This window comes from Manis javanica, chromosome 1, assembly GCF_040802235.1.
Source record: "Manis javanica isolate MJ-LG chromosome 1, MJ_LKY, whole genome shotgun sequence".
NCBI classification, from domain to species: Eukaryota; Metazoa; Chordata; class Mammalia; order Pholidota; family Manidae; genus Manis; species Manis javanica.
In genome coordinates, this window is record NC_133156.1 from 189,726,960 (window position 1) to 189,749,068 (window position 22,109).

General features: G+C 34.2%; 1 protein-coding gene across 15 annotated transcripts in view; it reads left to right on the forward strand.

Annotated features, from left to right (window-relative positions):
* The window catches only part of WDPCP (WD repeat containing planar cell polarity effector), a 405,181-nt gene that overhangs the window by 278,152 nt on the left and 104,920 nt on the right, over positions 1-22,109 (forward strand). Inside the window, exon 15 of one of the 15 annotated variants that reach the window (XM_073212531.1) lies at positions 15,499-19,270. The exons of 13 other annotated variants lie outside the window; for them this stretch is intronic. In XM_073212531.1, coding sequence (XP_073068632.1) covers positions 15,499-15,575 — 77 coding nt within the window. In that variant the 3' untranslated portion in view covers positions 15,576-19,270. Of the gene's footprint in view, positions 1-15,498; positions 19,271-22,109 lie in introns of those variants that run through there. One more of the 15 variants, XM_073212538.1, reaches the window with a different exon arrangement.

A 22,109-nucleotide genomic window follows, 5' to 3' on the forward strand; every position in this document is an offset into this window, starting at 1 on the left:
AGAGAAAGGGGTGGAAAACTTCTCTGACCTAGGGAAGTAGACATCCAGGTCCAGGAAGCACAGAGAGCCGCAAATAAGATGAAACCAAAACACATAATAATTAAAAATGTCAAAGATCAGAGAAAAGGACTGACTCTGAAAGCAGCACAAAGCTGATTTTTCTGCAGAAACTCTAATGGCCAGAAAGGGATGGAATGATAATATTCAAGTACTGAACTAAAAAAATCTCCAGCAAAGAATACTCTACCTGACAATGTTATTTAGAATTGAAGGAGAGATAAAGAGCTTCATAGATAAAAAGGTAAAAGAGTTCACCACTACTAAACCAGCCTTAGAAGAAATATTAAAGGAACATCTTTAAGAGGAAAAGTAAAGACCTTAAATATAAGAAAGAAATTTAAGAAAGGAAAAATTTTCCACTGGTAAAGTAAACATGTAGCAGAGGTAGATCAACTACTTGAAAATTAGTAGGAAGTTCAAAAAGACAAAAGTAGCAAAAGCAATTACATCTAAAAAATTAGTTATGGGACTCAATAAAAAGGTGGGAAAGAAAATATTATATCCATAAAACATGGAGAAGGAGGAGTAAGAAGTGTAGTGCTGTCAGAATGCATTCAAAATCAAGTGAAAATCAACTTATTATAGATTTTTATATTCATAGGAAGTCATATAAGACTCCCCAGGGTAATCACCAAAATCTAATAATCGATACACACACAAAAAGAAGAGAACCCAACCACAACACTAAAGAAAGTCATAAAACAAAAGAGAGGGAGAATGGGTCAGAGAACAATAAAAATAAAACAACCAGGAAAATAAAATGGCAATAAGTACATACAATGTGTTAATTACTTTAAATGTAAAAGGACTAAATGCTCCAATCAAAAAACATATACATGTCTTGTTTTTTCATCCGTTCAGTCACCCTGTTTGCTGCCTACAAGAGACTCAAACACACAGACTGAAACTGAAGAAATGAAAAGGCTATAACATGCAAATAGGGATGAAAAAAAAGCAGGAGATGTAATGCTTATATCAGCAAAACAGGCTTCAGAATGAGGAAAGTAACAAGAGAAAAAGAAGGACATTACATAATGATAAAGAGATGAGTCAAACAGGAGGATATAACAATTTGTAAACATCTATGTAGCCAACATGATATTAGATTTATATATTTAGGTGCTCCTAACAGAGCTAAAAGGAGAAACTGACAACATAATAACAATAGGAGATTTAAACATACCACTTCCATCAATGGATATATTATCCAAATAGAAAATAAGCAAGGAAACAAGTCCATCTGATCTAATGTGTCATTCATTACCTAACTGATATATACAGAATATTTTACCCAAAAGCAGCATAATATAGATTTTTCTCAAGTGCACAAGGAATGTTCTCCAAAAGAGATCACATATTAGGACAACTCTCAACAAATATAGTAAGACTGAAATAGTATCAGTCTTCTCAGTCTACAATGGTATGAAAGTGGACATCAATTACAAGAAAAAAACTGGAAAAAACACATATACTTGAAGGCCAAACATGCTTCTAAATAATCAATGTGTCAAGAAACCGATCAAAGAGGAAATCAAACAGAGAGACAAATGAAAACAGAAATACCACAGTTCAAAATATGTGAGATGCTACAAAAGTAGTTTCAAGAGGGAAGCATATAGCAATACAAGCCTATCGTAAGAAATAAGAACAAATGACGATGAATAAAGGAACTAGAAAAAGAAGAACAAAGCCCAAAATTAGAAGGAAAGACATAATAAAGATCACACCTTAGCCAGATTTATCAAGAAAAAGAGGTCATGAATAAAATCAGAAATGAAAAATTGAAAGTTACAACTGACACCACAGAAATTCAAAGAATTAGAAGAGAGTTATGTGAAAAATTATGTGTCAATAAATTAAGCAACCCAGAAGAAATGGAAAAATTTCTAAAAACATACAATTTTCCAAAACTGAAGTGGGAAAACCCAGAAAACTGAATAGGCAAGGAAAACAAAAGTAAAAATGAACAAGTGGGATTACATCAACCTAAAAAGCTTCTGCACAGCAAAGGAAACCTCAACAAAACAAAACAGGAAACCTGCCATCCCAGAGAATATAGTTGCAAATAATATATCTGATAAGGGGCTAATATCCAAAATATATAAAGAACTCCTATGTCTCAACACCAAAAAAAACAACAACAAATAATCTGATTTAAAAAATGAGAAGAGGATGTCAATAAACATTTTCCCAAAGAAGATATTCAGATGGCCAACAGGCACATGAAAAGATGTTCAAGATCACTAGTCATAAGGGAAATGCAAATCAAAACCACAATGAGATACCATCTCACACCAGTCAGAATGGCCACTATCCAAAAGAAAAGAAATAATAAGTCTTGGCAAGGATGTGGAGAAAAGGAAACCCTCCCATTCTGCTGGTGGGAATGGACATTGGTCCAGGCACTGTGGAAAACAGTATGGAGGTTTCACAAAAACCTTAAAATAGAAATACTATACAACCCAGCAGTTCCACTTCTGAGAATTTACCTGAAGAAAACTAAATCACTAATTCAAGAGATACAAGCACTTCTACATTTATTGCAGTATTATTTACAATAGCAAAGATATGAAAGCAACCCAACTGCCTGACAGATGAATGTATAAAGAAGATGTGGTAAATATACACAATGGAATAGTACTCAGCCATAAAAAGAAGGAAATCTTGCCATTTTGACAGCAACAGCATGAATGGACCCAGAGAGTATCATGTTAAGTAAATAAGCCAGGAAAAGGAAGACAAATACCATGTGATTTTAAATCTGAAAAAAAAAAATAGACCTATAAATATTGAGAACAAATTGTTGATTACCATAGGGAGCAGTGGGGGGATAGATGAAAGGACTAAAGAGGTAAAAAATACAAATTGTAAAGTAATTTAGTCAAAAGAATGGAAGTACAACATAGAGAATATAACCAATAATATCATAATATGTTATTATGGTAACAGGGTAATAATACTTACAGTTACAAGCTTCTAATAATGTATATAATTATTAAGTCACTACACTGTACATCTGAAACCATTATATCAACTTTATTGCAATAAAAAATAAAATAAGTTTAAGGTACCACCCCAAATACATGGATAATAATGAAAATAGAAACACAATAACAAAGTCTTTCGAGAAGCAACAAAAGCAGTTCTAACTTAGAAGTTTATAGCATTACAGGCCTAGCTCAAGAAACAGAAAAATCTCAGTCTAACCCAACATTTAAAGGAACTAGAAAAAGAACAAACAAAGCCCAAAGTTAGTAGAAGGGAAGAAATAATAAAGATCAGAGTGGAAATAAATACAATAGGGACTAAAAAATTCAATACAAATGATGAAACTAAGAGTTGGTTCTTTGAAAAGATAAACAATATTGATAACATTTTAGCTAGACCCATCTAGTAAAAAAGAGAGGACTCAAAATCAGAAATGAAAGAGAAATAACAACCAATACCAAGAAATACCAAGGATTATAAAATATTCCTATGACAAATTATATGCTAATAAATTGGATAACCAGGAATAGAAAATCTGAACAGACTGATTACTAGTAACAAAATTAAATCATTAATCAAAATACTTTGAATAAACAAAAGTCCAGGACTAGATGGCTTTACAGAAAAATTCTACCAAACAATTAAGGCAGAGTTAATACCAATCATTCTTAAAAATTATCATGAAAAATTGAACAGAAAGGAAAACTTCCAAATTCATTCTAAGACCAGCTTCATCTTGATACCAAAAACAGACGCTATGAAAAAAAATTGCAGACCAATGCTACCTTGTTAAATACAATCCCAAACCTCAAATACACCAACAAATTGGACAACCTAGAGGAAAGATAGGAATATATTTCTAGAAACATACCCAAGACAGAATCATGAAGAAATATAAAATCTGAAAGGAATGACATTAATAAGGAGATAGAAACTGTATACAGTAACCTTCCAAAAGTCTAGGACCAGTTGGCTTCACTGGTGCGTACTACCAGAGGTAACAACAGTCTTTATTTATTAAAGTCTTCCACATTCATTTTATGAGGCTAGCATTACCCTGACACCAAACCAGACAAGGATATAACAGGAAAAGAAACTTATAGGCTGATATTCCTGATGAACATATCGGCAAAAATCTCAACAAAGTATTAGAAAACTAAATTAACATATTTTTCTTATTGCTCATGATTCATACAACAAAATAGACCATATCCTAAGCCAAAAAAAACCTCAAAACAATTGAAATCATAGAGTTATGTTCTCTATATTTAATGGAATTAAATTAGAAACCTAATAGTGAAAAATGATCAAATATAATTGAAAAATCTCCACATGGAAACATCAATAGTACTCTTAAATAATCCATGGGTCAATAAAAATGAAAATATGAGAGTGAATTTTGGGGATACAGCTAACGAAATTCCAAGAGGCAAATTTATAGCATTAAGTGTTTAGAAGGCTCAATAATCTAAAATCTTACCTCAAGAAACTAGAAAAGGGGGGGCAAAATAAACCCAAAGTAAGCTGAAGGAAGGAAATAATAAAAAGAGCAAACATCAGTAGAATCGAAACAGAAAACTGTAAAGAAACACAAAGCTGATTCTTTGAAAAGAAATTTAAAAACTTCTAGCAAGACTGATCAAACAAACAAATAAAAAAAACCCAGAAGACTCACTCTACTAGTACCAACCATGGAAAAGGGAATATTTCTACATACCCTTTAGACATCAAAAGGATAAGGATAATAAAGGAATACTACAAATAACTCTTTAAACCTATATTTGACAACTAGATGAAATGGATCAACTTGGAAAAAGTACAAACTACCAAAACTCATCCAATTTGAAATAGATAATCTGAATATTCTTACAATATTAAATTCAAAACTTCATGCTCAGGTGGCTACACTGGAGAATTCTACCAAACTTTAAAAGATTTAACACCAATTCTATACAATCTCTTCTAGAAAATAGAGAAGAGAGCACTTTTCAACTCATTTTATGAAGCCAGTATTACCTTGATACCAACCCAAGAAAACAGTACAAAAAGAAAATCACATATACATAAATGAAAAACATCCTTAACAAAATATTAGCAAATGGATTCAAAATGTACTTTTCAAAATTATACACTGTGATCAAGTAGGGTATGGAGGCATAAAAGATTCACTATTTCAAACTCAATGTAATCCACAAATTGGGAGACTAGAGACAAATCACATGATCTTATCAATGAAGGGAAAGCATCAAACAAAATTCAACACTTACTCATGATAAAACTCAGAAAAGTAGGCTAAGAGAAAGAATTCTCCAATATGTTAAAGAACATATACAAAATACCTATAATAAAGCATCACAATTAATGATGAAGGACTGAAGATTTTCTCCCTAGATTGAGAATAAGGCAAAGATATCCTTCTTGAGAGAATGAAAATCTGGAGGAGAGAAAAAGATATCAGAATAGGAATGGCAAGTTGGAAACCTCACACACACACACACACACACACACACACACACACACAGAGCAAGGAAGCAACTACAGCAAATACAACCCTGAAAATGACCTGAAGACTGGAGAACAGATCACCAAACCTGATTAAGAAGAGAACAATACATAAAGAGTAAAGTGGCAGAGCCTTGATTGATCAGAATCTGAGCCCTTCCCCCATCCAGTCCACAAGAGAGAGAAAGAGGAACAGAGCAGGGAGGGAATGAGTGCTCAGGAACTCTGCACACCTGGCCCTGGTGATCAGCTCCAGGAATATGAGTCTACATTGCATTGGGCCTTGGAGATTAATGAGGCTGGACAACAGGGAGAGTTGGAGCTTTTGGGGAGGCAGACACTCCTACTGTTTGTGAAGACAGGCATGGTCTAATGGTCACACTGAGACCCAGAACAGGGGTGGCAGTCTGAAAGATTTATCAGCAGTGGAGAGGGTGCCAGAGGGGTGAGGATTGGACAGAACTCACTCTGCAGGAGTAAGAGCAGGTGGATGATACTTCCCCAAACGTCCACCAGCACAACTGCTCAGGCACTCATGGGAGCCCCAAATGCTGCATTCTCCTTGCTGGCAGCTGAAGCCAGAAGCTTCAGACTGTGCTACCTGGAAGGAAGAGGAATTCATTCTCAGTTTTCTTGGCCCTCTTTCAACTCAACTAGAGAGGTGCCTGTGGGAGCCAGCTCTAAGCACTCCTTCCTCCTCAGGGTTGTCCAGTGCCACATGCCTGTCCTGTCCACAATGATTCCAGCCAAAGCGCTGATTCTTGGCTCACAAAGGGCAGGCTGAGGTGAGCCGCCATCCACAGCAGACTTAGAGAGACCACTGATGACAGGAAGAAAATCAGCCCTGGCCATAGCTCATTAACAGCAATTTGGGCTCCACTGCAAAGGACAAACAGGCCCTGGAGAGTAAACAGTCTCAAGCTTCTGAGCACCAGAAGATGCCATCTTCATAAAGCCATTGCTCTCTAGACCAGGAAGCAGAGCAGAGCCATCTAATACAAAGGAAGAAACACAGGAACCCTGACAAAATGAGGAGGCAGAGGACTGTTTTCCAAATAAAACTACAGGATAAGACACCAGAAAGAGGGCTAAATGAAACAGATCACCAATCCTCTTGATAAAGATTTCAAAGTTAACAGTCAAATAAGCTCACTGATCTGCAGAAAAGTATTGAAGATGTCACAGAGGACTTTAACAAAGAGATAGGAGATTTGAAAAAGAGCCACTTAAAGCTGAAGAATACTGTAACTGAAATGAAAAATACAATGGAGGGAATGAATAATAGATTGCTGCAAGTAGAGGAGACAATCAATGAGATGGAAATTAGAGAACAGGAACACTGCAAAGCTGAGGAACAGAGAAAAAAGGATCTCCAGAAATGAAAGGATGTTAAGAGAGCTGTATGACAACTCTGAATGAAACAGCATTTACATAATAGGGGTACCAGAAGAAGAAGAGAGAGACAAATAGGGGGAAAGTCTCTTTGAAGAAATAATTACTGAAAACTTCAATCTGGAGGTGAAAGGAAATAGACACCCAGGTCCTGCAAGTTCAGAGAGCTGCTAACAAAAGGAACCCCAGGAAGATGCCAAGACATACAGTAATTAAAATGACAAATATTAAGGATCATGAAGGGGTATTAAAAGCAGAGAGAAAAAAAGGGAAAACCCATCAGGTAATCAGCAGATTTCTCAGCAGAAACTTTATAGGCCAGAGGGAGTGGCATGAAATATTTAATGTATTGAAACAGTAGGAACTTCAACCGAAGCCTCTACTCAGCAAGGTAGGTTTTCATTTAAATTCAAGGAGAGATCAAACATTTCCCAGGTAAATGAAGGCTAAAGGAATTCAAGACCACTAAACTGGCATTACACTAAACTGAAGTTAAAGGGACTTCAATAGATGGGAATGTTCCTAAGCAAGAATAATTTTCACCAGTGAAAATAAAAACACAGTAAAGGTAGTAGAACAATTACTTACCAACTAAGTACAAAATTAAAAGTAGTCAAACCAACTATACAAAAAAATCAATCAAGGAATACATTAAAAATGCAGATTTTTTATGTGGAGGAGGAAAAAGAAGAAAAAAGTACTTTAGATTGTGTTTGAAATAGAGTGATCAACAATTTAATATAGACTTTTATATAGTTAGGAAACTATGTACGTTTTTTAACCACAAACCTAAGCCTATAATAGATACAAACACAAAAAAGAGAAATCTAATCACAACACTAAAGTAACCCATCAAGTAACAAGAGTATAAGAGAGGAAGTAAGGAACAGAGAGGAACTACAAAAACAAGAAAACAATAAAATGACAATACATACATACCTATCAATAATTACCTTAAATGTAAATGGACTGAATGCACTAATCAAAAGACATAGGTAACAGAATGGATAAACAAATAAGACCCATCTATATGCTGCCACAAGAAAACTCATTTCAGACCTAAAGACATACACAGAGTGAAAGTGAAGGGATGGAAAAAGACAGTTCATGCAAATCAGGAGAAAAAAGCAGGAATAGCAGTATGTATATATCAGAAAAAATAGACTTCAAAACAAAGAAAGTAATAAGAGACAAAGGACATTACCTAATGATAAAGGGATCAGTCCAACAAGAGGATATAACCATTATATATATCTATGCACCCAACATAGCAATACCTAAATATGAAAACAAATAGACTTAAATAGATTAAAGGGGGAAATAGACTGTGACTCATTCATATGAGGGGACTTTAACACACCACTTACATCAATGGACACATCAAAAGAAACAGAGGCTCTGAGCAACACATTAGATCAGATGGATCTGATTCTAATTACAGAACATTCCACCCAAAAGCAGCAGCATACACATTTTTCTGAAGTGTACATGGAATGTCCTCCAGAATAGATCACATGCTAGGGTTTTTTAGAGCATCAGTAAATTTAAAAAGATTGCAATTGTATCAAGCAACTTCTCAGACCATAGTGGTATGAAACTAGAAGTAAATTACACAAATAAAACAAAAATGCCTCTGAACACATGGAGGTTGAACAACATGCTTCTAAATAATCAATGGATCAATGAACAAATCAAAACAGAAATCAAGCAATACATGGAGATAAATGACAAAAAAACACAACAGTCCAAAATTTGTGGGATGCTGCAAAAGAGGTTTTAAAACAGAAGTACACAGTAATATAGGCTTACCTCAAGAAATAAGAACAATCCCAAACAGTCTAAAATTATAAAGGAACTAGAAAAAGAAGAACAACTGACATCAAAGTTAGGAGGAGGAGGAACATAATAAAGATCAGAGCAAGGATAAATAAAACAGGGAAGAATAAATCAGTGAAAACAAGAGCTGTTTCTTTGGGAAGATAAACAAAATGGACAAACTCCTTACCAGATTTATCACAAAGAAGAGAGGACACAAATAAAATCAGAAATGAAAAAGAAATAGGCACAACTGACACCACAGAAATACAATTATTAGAAAACTCTGTGTAAATTATATGACAATAAATTGGACAAACTATAAGAAATAGGCTATTTCCTAGAAAAATACAAATTTCCAAGATTGACCCAGGAAGAAACAGCATATCTGAACAGATCTATTGCCAGTAATGAAATTGAATTGGTAATCAAAAAACTTTAAATAACAAAAGTCCAGGACCACATGGCTTCACAGCTGAGTTCTACCCAACATTTAAAGAGCTCATACCCATCCTTCTTAAAGTGTTCCAAAAAGTAGAAGAGGGAATACTTCCAAACTCACTCTATGAGGCCAGTATCACTCTATTATCAAAACCAGACATGCTACAAAAAAAAAATTATAGACCAATATCCCTGATGAACATTGATAAAAAAAAATCCTCAACAAAATATTAGCAAACCAAATTCAAATATACATCAAAAGAATCATACATCCCAAGTGGGATTCATTCCAGGGACACAAGAAGGGTACAATATTTGTAATTCAATCAATGTGATATACTACATTAATGAAAAGCAGGATAAAAACTATATTATCACCTCAATAGATGGATGAGAAAGAATTAAACAAAATTCAACATCTATTCATGATAAAAACTCTCAACAAAATGGGTAAAGAGGCTACATACCTCAACAGAATAAAGGCCATATATGATGAACCCATGCCTAAAATCATACTCAATGTTGAAAAGCTGAAAACTTCTTCTAAGATCATGAACAAGATAAGGATGTCTACTCTCACCACTTTTATTCATCATAGTACTGGAGGTCCTAGCCACAGAAATCAGACAAGATAAAGATATGAAAGGTATCCAAATTGCTAAGGAAAAAGTAAAACAGACACTATTTGCAGATGACGTATTATACATAGAAAGCCCTAACAATTCCACCAAAAAACTATCAGAACCAATAACTGGATTTAGCAAAGTTGCAGGATACAAAATTAATACACAGAAATCTGTTCCATTCCTATACAGTAACAACGAACTAGCAGAGAAATCAGGAAAACAATTCTATTTACAATTGGAACAAAAAAGTAAAATAAAATACCCCAGAATAAACTTAACCATGAGGTAAAACCTGTACTCTGAAAACTGTTAAGACATTCACAAGAGAAATTAAGGACACAAATAAATGGATATTTATCCCATGCTAATGGGTAGGAATAATTAATATTGTCAAGCAGCCATCTTGCCCAAAGCAACTTACAGATTCAGTGGCATTTTTCAATGAACTAGAGCAAATAATCCTAAAATTCATAATTAACCACCAAAGAACCCAAATAGCCAAAACAATCCTGAGAAAGAACAAAGCTGGGAGAATCATGCTCCCTGACTTCAAGCTACACTACAAATCTATAATAGTCAAAACAGTATGGTCCTGGGACAAGAAGAGAGCCACAGATCAATGAAACAGAAAAGAGTGCAGATGTAAACCCATGCATATATATGTGGTCAATTAATATACTATAAAGGAGCCATGAGTATACAATGGGGAAAAGACAGTCTCTGCATTAACTAGTGTTGGGAAAACTGTACAACTACATGCAAGAGATTGAAACTGGATTACTGTCTAACTCCATTCATAGAAGTAAATTTGAAATGGATTAAAAACCTATATGTAAGACATGAAACCATAAAACAACCTAAGTGTCCATCACTAGATGAATGGATAAAGAAGATGTGGTACGTATACACAATGGAATATTATTCAGCCCTAAGAAAGAAAGAAATCCTGCCATTTGCAACATTATGGATATAAATGATATTATGCTAAGTGAAATAAGCCAAATGGAGAAAGACAATTACCTTAAGATTTCACTTATTTTTGGAATCTAAAAACAAAACAAAACAAAATAGCAATAGACTCATAGACACTGACAGGTGAGTGTTGCTACCATGGGGGAGAGAGATAAAGGAGCACAAAAATTTGCAATCTTAATATAAGTTGATTACAGGGATGGTAATACAGCATGGAGAATATAACCAATGATTCTGTGACATCTTCCTATGTTAACAGATAGTAACTGCACTAGTTGGGGTGAGGATTTCATAATGTGCATAAACATAGGGGTACATATACATAGGGCTACATATATCTTTTCAAATGTGGGTATCTTTTGAACCTCTGTTGTATACTTGAAACCAGTTTATCAAATATACTTGAATAAGAAAAAAAGAATGAACAGCAAGCTATAGATTGGGAGAAAAAATCTGCAAACCACATATCTGACAAAGTGCTCATATCTAGAATATATATATATGTATATATATGGAAATCTCAAAATTCAAAAGTAGAAAACAAAACAAACAAACCAGGTACAAAATTGGCAAAGACATGAAGAGGTTTTTCGCTGAAGAGGAAACAGGATGGCAAGTAAGTGTGTGAAAAAATGTTCAACATCAGGAGCTGTTAGGGAAATGCAAACCAAGACCATAATGAGATATTACCAAATACCTAGTAGAACAGCTAAAAAAAAAAACTGTGATAATACCAAATGGCAAGTGTGCAGATAAACTGGATCTCTCACACATTGCTCATGGGAATATAAGAAGATAGTACCACTCTGGAAAATAGTATGGCAATTTTTTTTATAAAACAATCAATGAAAAAGTTTGAAATAACAAGAGAATTATCAAAATGTGAAAGTCAGTAAAATGAGGTATGCCTGTATGTGATAATTATGTAAAATGTAATCCTGAAAAACTGGGTGACGGCTACACAGAACCTCTCTACATACTTTCATAATTTGTATTTTTATAATTATACTTAAAAAGCAATTCCCCCTTTTTAACTGTGCTGACAAAGGCATTTCAATGTACAGCTTTAGAATAGTATTTTTAAATTTTTTCCAGCTTTTCTAGTTCAATTTTGGAAAAGTAATTTATTTTCTTGACCTAATTTGTGGAGCCTATATTAAGTATCTTCTTCATGTCTTTTTATTTGTAAAGTGGTTTAAATTTTAGTCTTTTATTCCATTTCTTACATTATCCTCTCAACTGGTTTATTTTTTGAATCTATGGTATTAAAATGAGTTTTGATAGAAACACTAATTTTGCATCTGTTTGGAAATTAAAATATAAAACATGCCCAAATGGTTATCTTCCTTCTAAATACACACTAAAGGAAGAATATACCAAAAGAGTAATGGGCAACATTCCAGAGAAGTACTGTGACAATTCACAGTAAAACAGTACCCTTGGGCGTATGTAGCATATACATTCTATTTCAGCCGTATTTACTGCAACTCACATAAGCTCAATGTGAGTACCCAGTGTCCTAGTACATCTAATCATTTCCTGATGACATATGCCGTATTCCCCCATGTTCTTTCTGAGGCAAAGGTAGAGAGGTCAGAAAGAAGTAAATTTTTTTCACCTTGCTCTAATAGTACAATAATAATGCATTAAGCATTATTAAACTATATTATGGGAGCATACTCTTAAAAATTAATATATACCAAAAAATGTAATGCTGTGTGCCTTAGTTTTCCTATCTATCAAAGGAGGTAGGAGGGAATATTAGTGTCTTTTATGATAATTATGCTTTTTTCTTTATTTTTCATATCAGAGTAGGAATATTTTTTTATAAAAAATGGGCATTTCAGCATAACTTCTCAAAGGAAAATTGTATTTCATTTAAAAACTGTAGGATATTTTTGTCATAAAGCATGTAAAATATCCACTAAAAATGTTTCTTGACTGGTAGTTTTGGTGAAATTCTGGTAACTGTGTGACAGATGACCCCATTGCGATTGCATTAGTGAGTTTGTTGGGCAAGTACAGGCTGTTCAAATTTGGCTATTAATAAAAGCCTAGAATAAAGGAATTTCCACTATGCATCTTTGTCTTTATATGGCATTTTGGAAAACATGCTCTTTTCTGTGGAAAAAAAATCAATTTTAGTATTATTAAAACAACCCAAAATGTTTTAAAAGAGATGTAAAGGGACTTGAAAACTGAGAGGATATGAAAGTGCTGAGTTGTTATATCTTTAAAATTTTTTGTTCTAGTTTCAGACTTTTTCTATGTAAAAATACTTATTTGTTAATAATATCATATTGAAAACTGTAGCAACACTTGCTTTCAAACACCCTGAACTACCATTTTCACATTCTAGTAGCACTCTTTCTAACATCCAGATAGGCAAGTATTTAAAGTGAGTTAAAATGATTTAATCTGTCTGTAACAATGCAATTCTGAAAATCCTTTCTTCAGTGAGAAAGTAGGAAAGGAATTATGAACTCACTAAAGAATTTTTTTTAAAGCTCCTGGAAAATGGCAGACTATACTAATCCTATTTTGCTATTTCCCAAAACTACAATGAGGAGAAAAAGAAGGGAAAATTGTCTGACAATTTAAGAAAGAGCCTAGCATAAGGAAGGTTGAGAACCAAATCAAATTATGAAAACCCAAACAATCAGTCGGACTTAGTTTGAACTTTTCAACAGCAGCATAGGAAGCAAGAAAACAGTAGAACAATGCCTTCAAACTTTGTAAGAAAAATAATTTACCTACTAGAATTCCCAAAATATAAGGGAGACAACTCTAAAGAAATGGCAGTAACAGTTACCTATGAAATCAGGGTAGAATGGGGGAATAAAAAGGACAGTAGGGGGAAAGCTCTTTAAGAAGCAGTTTGATCCCCCTTCTACCTAGTGACTGACCTTGTCCACCCCAGCAGGAGACTAGAGGTTTATTCTCTGGAGAGGGGGAAAAAATATAGAGACACCCCAGGGTGAGTAGCATGTCATAAATGGGGGATTAAGTGATGGCATGCAACTAAATGGAAAATGCTCAGATCCCTGGTGTTCTTCCCTACTTGGCTCGCCAAACACTGCAGTCAGGGCATAACTTCCAGGCCAGAGATTTCAAAAATGATCAGACTAGTAGAAAAGACTCCTAATGTCTACAAAAGTATTAACATCTTGGGCTTCTCAACACATGCTTGCCATCCAACCCTCAAATGACTCTATGTGAAGCTATTAAGTCCTGAGTTTCTCAGAATTCACTCCCAACTCTGCCCATTAACTTCCCTAGAATGGGACTCTTATAAACTCCACAGGCAGGCAGAAACTAGACTACTACTGTTCAGCTTCTCTTTTCCAAAGATCCTTCATGTAACTGTAGTAATGTTATCTTTTCTTTACAGAGCTAGGTTTCTGAGTGCTGTTCAGATTTCAAAACTAGACAATATGCTGTCTAGAGATACTCATATAGGGGAGTTCATAAAACATTCTCTGATGATATGGTTAGATTAATGGAGAATCTAGGTCTTTGTTGATTATCATTTGTCTTTAGAAATTATCTGAACAGTCACAAATGCGTTGCACAATCTAGACAAAATGACTCAACATTCAGGTATGAATAGAATTCATGAGCATTATCAATGGCAGGTGGGTTTCTCTAAAAAAGGAATTCCTAGTTTTCTCACTTAAGATTTATGGTTTCCTATATATTTAGACATATTTATATATATTTAGTACTGGTATAATTGTTTTTGTTTAATGAAGAACTAAGAGAATTAAAGAATATATCCATTTTATGTTGTCTGTACAGATAATTGATTTGTTGGGGCCACTTCCCCATTTTTTCTTATGCTTTATAGGTTAGAGATGCTATTCTTAACCTTTGATAGTCCTTTTACTCTTTTTAAAACACATACATACATGACAATCAATTTTACTTTGCTGGAACCAAACTCATAGAAAATGAACATGTATATACACACATACATAATTTTAATAAGACAATGTAATGTTATCTTTAATATGGAAAGTGTTATAATTTTTAAAATGTAAATCTTTATGACACTAACATATAAAGGCATAGTGAAATATTAAAAGTTCCTTATACCTGCATGTAGAATCACTATACTTGTAACGGTTATAAATGGAGGCTGATATAGCCACATTGTATTGCTGATTCAAATACTGCAAGCTTTGCTTCTAGGCAGGGCCTTAAGCATAGTTTACAAACCATGTAGCTGGTATGTCATCTGCTGTATTCTAGAATTCTGACCAAATGTGCTGCCTCTTCTCAGGTCTTCTCAGGAGACAAAGGAGTTACCTTGTTAAAACTACAAGGGAAAGACTTGGTACAGAGCAGGGCAAACAATGTAGTTATTACATAAGCCAGATGCTTTTGTTCCCACATTCCTGATCTATAGTACACGAGATATCAGTTTTCCAATGACTTTTTTTTAAAAAGGGCAGGGAACTCCTATTGTGCCAATACCCTATAGCTGTGATAGTCAGTTTTTTAAAGTAGCTGGACATACAGGGTAGAATTGTAAGTGAAAAAGCCTTCCAGACTCACTTAAGCTAAAAGTAAACTTACGATTTCCTTGAGCCCATGCAGTACTTCAGCCAAATTCCAAAAGTTGGCCTTCTATATTAGGATATCTATATAATCTATAAAATCTATATAATCATATATATGGATAAAATTTGTTTATCCTCAGCTTTCAACTTTCTAGGAGTCTGTGTCCAGGCAAAGCTGAATTGGCTGCAAGAATACCACTACAGGACCAACTCCTAAGAATGCATCATTGAGAGCCTGGAGGTGACTCTCCTAAGCAATTTCTATCCACCTGTGGAAAAGGATCTAACCTGGAGTTGGACAACCCATGCCCCCTCATCAAAGATATTTAAACTTTACTGGGATTCACAGGTTATTTCATCCTCCATTTTTCTAACTTCATTGCCCTGCTTAATGAGCCATCTCAAAAAACTAAGGCTTTGCCTGAGTTCTGATTCACAAATTCTCCACATAGTTTTAACTAACTGAGACAATTAGGAGTAAACAACAAGCAGGCACCTAGACATAGCTATGCCTAAACTAATCAACAACGTTTTAGAGATAAGCCCTGAAAGATAAGGCATATAGACCAGGAACTGGGGAACTCATCTGCCAATAAGGCTGTTTCTGTGTATCAAAAAGAAAAGCTGAAATATAAGTCCTACACTGAAGGGTTACTATGGCTAGGAAATAATAATTTATTGCATTCATTTATAAACTATAATTGCACAGTAATTTTGACTTCCACACCTGCTTTTTCTCTTCACACTGTAACTTCACAAACACACTCCAATTAACTAGTTAGGAAGGACATCAGACTAAGAAACCTGAGAAGATTTAGGAGAAACCTTCTAATGTGCCAAGCAATGGACAACAGTCATCAAGAGATACTATCAAGAATGGAGACACCATTTTCCTCCAGGACACACCCATACTATCCATTTAGCTAAAAAGTTCCTATAGCCTTTCGGAATCACAGTTGTACCAACTGCCTCACATTCAGCTTAGAGTTGTTACATGTTCAGTCAGATTCATCAACTCTTCGCCTGTTCCCCACATTTCTCAAGTTCCTTTCTCACCCCATGCTCCAATCACAGAAGGTATGCAAGAAGTAACAAACTCCCAACAACCCATGTCCAGCTTTGAAATCTGCTATAAGAGGAGCCAATTTTCTAAAACCAGAAAGTGCTAAAACACATGTAGAACTTTTATTGGCTTAAACCCTGCATCTACCACTCAAATCTATGCCTTTGAGTTAAAACTATGTACCAGATTACCACACAAAAGATAGAATATGGACAGATAATACATAAATAAACAGAAAAAATTATTAAGGATGTCATTTTTGGGGCAGCAGAGGGAGGGGATTTGTCAGTATAGCCATAGCCATAGGCTTTTTGTTGCTCTTACTTTGTACTATACCTTAATTTGCATAAAATATGCATTGAACCACTGAAGATAAAATACATATCTATTTAAGTCATTCATATTAACATTTTCTAGATGTGTAAAAGTTACTATATAGAAAATATTGGCAACAAGACAGAACAAGTAATTTTGTTAAATTATAATTTTCATCATCATAATACATTATTTATCAATTGCAAAGAAATTCTACTCTTCTAGATGGAATAGAAGTCTCTGCTTGAAGACTCCAGCTTTAATCTGAGGTTGTCAAACACTGATATCATTGCATGGCCTTTTAAAAGCCTTTGGGTTAAAGAATGATAAAATGTGGTTTTAGTTATTCGCATGCCTGTGCAACAAAGCATTTGGGAAGTGTGACTGACAGTCGAGGAGTATGTATAAGGGAAAACCTACGCTTATGTCTGCTTCAGTGACTTTATTAGCCACACCTTCTAAATTGTAAACTGTCATTCATGGTAGTATAGTGATGTTTTAAATAAGTCAAGTTATAATACCCCTACTTCTTTTGTCTTAATGCCTAAAGGTAAGTTCAAAAAATGCTCTTATGTTTTGGCTCATAAAAACATCCATCTGGGAAAAAAGTAAATAATAAATCCAAATAACAAAGAGCAATTCACAGATTTATAACACTATACATACATATAAATTGTATATTTAAACATCACAATTAGCTAATTCAGCTATCATTATAGTTCAGCAACTATTTCATATGAGGATGACAAAGAAAATAATCTTAACTGGTTGCAAGTTTTGCAGTATTTTAAAACATACTACTTAGCAATATATAATGAATTTAAAATGCTATTAATGCTGAAGCCTTACTGGAGGTCTTTGCTATCTTTGTAAAGAACTATGGAAAATCTGTGTTTTAAAGCATGCTATATTTTATTTTATGAGAATTGCTTAATTTTACATTAAAATATTAAACAGAAACATATTCACATATTTTCTAACGACTGCACAACTTTCAACTGAAATAATGGATGAAACCAAGTATTAGAGTTTACTGACTTCACACTAATAATACTCTAAATATCCTTTCCTGAATATTAGATAATTTTAATCTCAACTAGTCTTAATAATATAGCAATATGAACTCATTGAAAAAATTCAAATTGTATAGAAAAGTACAATATGCTCAATGAATCCCTCAGAATCCCTTCTTTCCCTGACCAAAAACCTTACTTGCAACAAAATGACTTTTGTAATCTAAATTTCAATAAGGTAGTAATTCAAATAAAAGCACTTTTATTATTTTTACTATGAATTACTAAATTTTATTCTGGGCAGTGTTCAGACTTTGAAGTAAAGACCTTTCTGTATAATTGCTCAGTAACTTAGTCTTCAATAGTGACATTTCTAATTTCTCCTACCTGAACAGATATGAAGGATATGTCAGTGGTTGGAGGCAATCTTAAGGGACATTGTTAGCCTTTATCTGTAGATTCAACTGCAGGATTCTTGGGTTATTTTTGAGGGAGACCAAACCACAAAACTATGTCTTAGGAAGCCTACTTATCTGACAAGTAAGAAAAGATAAACACCTGTAAGTGGATGCTTAAAGCCCAAACTAGTTTTGAAGTAACAAGAAAGGGAAAGCTAGCAGTTCAAATTTCAGTCACTTTTCATCTAAACCCATCAATGTGTGCACTGGTCCATTAATTATGTGGCCTAGCACAAAATGATATGTTAGTCTTCCCTTTTACTCTAGGATGACAGCTGCGAGGTAAGATTTTAGTTCAGGAGAAAGAAAGCTATTTCAAATACTTTGTTAGTCTCAAGAATTTACCTGAGTGATTAATGAACATGAAAAACTACTAATGAGGAGAATCAAACCAATTTGTTTTGTTGATCACTCTTTTAGAACCAAAACAAAACTGGGTGAGATGAATTATTCTTCTTTTGACTCCCCCCACCAACCATTAAAAATGTAAAAGTAATTCTTAGCTTATAAATTACAAAAAAACAGGCAACAGGCTGGATTTGGCCTAGCCATAGTTTGGTGACTCTTGTACTAACAGATTATTTTGATTCTTGTTTTTTAAACTAATTTCTATGCTTCCAAGGAAAACCATGTCACTGAGATTTTTGTTTTAAATCATGTTAAAGTATTTAGTAGTTTTTTAAGAGCATATCTATGATTTACCAGAATAAGTGAAAATAATGCCATTTAAAACATTTCACTGAGATGAAAACAATTCATTGTCTTGAGACCATATTGTTGTAATAGTTCTTAATAGAGAACATCAGTTTTCAGTATAAAATCTTTGGTTCCATTTATTATGTTTGAAATTTTCCTATGATAATAAATTTTTAGAAAAATGGCAAATAAGTTTGGTCATTTCCTCAATTACTTATTTTAGATGAGTTTTGAGTGTGTGTATGTGTATTTTTTTAATTTAAATTACATTTGTTTTTTGAATAATGAATACATGCATAGTTCAAAATTCAAAGGTATAGTTTCTAATGTAAAGTTCTAATCTCAAACCTGATCTGTAGCATACCTAATATCCTTTTCTATGGCAAGTAATGTTACCAGTTACATAAATGTAAATGTAACATATATACCCATACGTGTATAGTAATTTTACAAGTCATATAATTTTTATAGTAAATCATTATGTTTTAAAATATATACTTTCTGATAACAAGTTATTATATATGTACATTATGTAGAATTCAAACATTGATGAAATGTTTAATTTGGAAAATAAAAGCTCTATTCTCCAAAGTAAATACTTTCCAAATTAAAATACTTCGTGTTTTAAATTGCCCTTTTTAAAAATTTTAACAAAATATTTTGGAAAGTTCTATGTCAGTATATACAGAGATTGACACCCCTTCTCATTTTTAACAGCTATATTAAATTGTATAGATACACTATAATTTGTTTAATTAGTATCCTATTGCTGGATATTTGGGTTATTCCCTGTTTTTATGAAAATCAGTGCTGCCAGATGATTCTGAAAATATGGCATCAGTGTAGTATTTGAATCTCTTGAAACCCCTTATAATAACAGAAAGAGCAAGTAGGAGAGTGAGCCCCCAAACCCACGGGCAATGTCTAAAACAAAAATCTAGTGACAACATATTTTTATTAATTTCAAAATAGAAATGGGTTAGAGACAAATCACTAGCTACAAGATGCACTAAAAAGTTACTTCATGGGCTTACAAAGCCCCTGGTAAGTGTTGACACAATGTCATTTCTGCCCACTGCTCTGAATGTCAAACTGAAGAAATTCAATGAAGCAGAGGTAAATGTGGCAGTGACTATGACTCTCTTAAGGTAGCCAAATGCTTCATCACTTAATTGGTGATATGCATGAATGGTTGAATAAGAGTTCACTGTCCTATGTACTATCTAGTGAAATCACTGGCAAGGGAACAGGCTTGGTAGGATCAGCAGGGACAGAAGACCTTGTGGAGCTTGACTCTAGACTGGTCAGTGAAGAGACTTGATAAATGTACAAATGGGAGGCTTCCAACACCTCCCTACCTTCCTGCATCCCTGCAAAGGGGTGGAATGGGGCAGCCTTGTGTGCCTTCTCTGAAATACCACTACTCTGTTTTTTTCACGAACACCAGGAATGGATGAACTCTAACGGCTTCTACTTCTGGCTCCAAGCACCCAGCCACACCAGCTAGGCTCAACCCACTCCAGGGATAGTGACAGGCAGGGAGTTGAACTGGTATTGTACACCTGTGGAAAGGTAATGCACAAGTGTCCTAAGGAGGACAGAAACCTCCCATGGATCAGAAAAGCAAAAAAAATCTCACCTGTTCTTGATTATCATTATTAATACAGACTAAAAGTAGGGAGACACACACACACACACACACAAACCACAAATAATAAAACTCGTAGGAAAAGCAAGGGGAGGGTAAGGGACTTCTTAAGGGGTAAGGGGAACTCAAGTACTAACTAGAAAGTTTTGTAGGGCTATTCTCAGAACAGCAGCAGAAACTAGAGTAGACTCTACAGGCTATAATTTGTGGAAAAAAGAGAACTGTGGGAAGGTATGGAGGTGCAGGAATGTTCTACATTCAGGGCCCTATGAACACTTAAAACTAACAAATAAAAATACTCTTTCTAGATAAATCCCCAAACTGAGGGGGAGCAGCAGGGAGTAGAGCCCAAATTGTGCCTAACAAGCACAGTAGGGCCACAGGAATAAGAAGGCTGAAATTAAAGGGAAGAATATAGGTGTTATGGTCTGAATGTTTGTGTCCCCCAAAACTCATACAGTGAAATCCCAACCCCTAAAGTGATGATAGTATTAGGAAGTGGGGACTTTGGAAGGTGATTAGGTCATGAGGATGGAGCCTTCAAGAATGGGATTAGTACCACTATATAAGAGGTTCCAAAGAGATCCCTCTCCCTCTTCAACCACAACAGGACTTACTGAGAGGTTGGCAGTCTGCCACACAGAAGAGGACCTTCACCAAAACATGGCCATTATGGCCCCCTGATCTTGGACTTTCAGCCTCCAGAACTGTAAGAAATAAATGCCTGCTGAATATAAGACACCCCATTTGTGATATTTTATTATAGCAGCCTGAATGGACTAAGACAATAGGAGACTCTATTTATAACTACTTGATGAACAAAACAACAGATTCAGATGCTACAGACCTATGAAGATAAAAAAGTTATCTTGGCCTACCTGCCCTCTTAAAAATGTAGAAAAAAAAAGTTCTCATAAAATGAATAAAATAGTAAAATATTATGATGAAATCTCATACAAAGTTACTCTTCAAAAAAAGAATAAGGAACAGAATAATTTCCCTATTAGCAAATGAAAGCACTCCAGAAAAACATCCTCACAAATAGATGAAAACTAACCCTAATATTTGAAAATAATATTAAATAAATACAATGATATAAGTCATGGAGAAACCCCCAAATCCATGAACATCTACAACAAAATCAGTATTAGAGAAACTCAGAAATGAGATGATTAAAGAAATAAAAGGGGAAAAAATCACTTAAGAAATAAGGTTAAACTAGAAGGATCACAAGACCAAACATACACAATGGCTTTTGATAATTAGAGAATTTAAAGGAAGTGATACTTGAAAACCAAAAATAAATTAAGGAAACCATCAACAAAATGAATAGGCAACCTACTAAGCGGGAGAAATTATTTGCAAATCATATATCTGATAAGGAGTTAATATCCAAAATATATAAAGAACTCATATATATGCAACAAAGTTTGATGAAAAACTGGGAAGAGGACCTGAACATTTTTCCAAAAATGACAATACATATGCCCAGCAGATAACATGAAAAGGTGCTCATCATTACTAATCATCAGGAAATTAAAATCAAGACCACCATGAG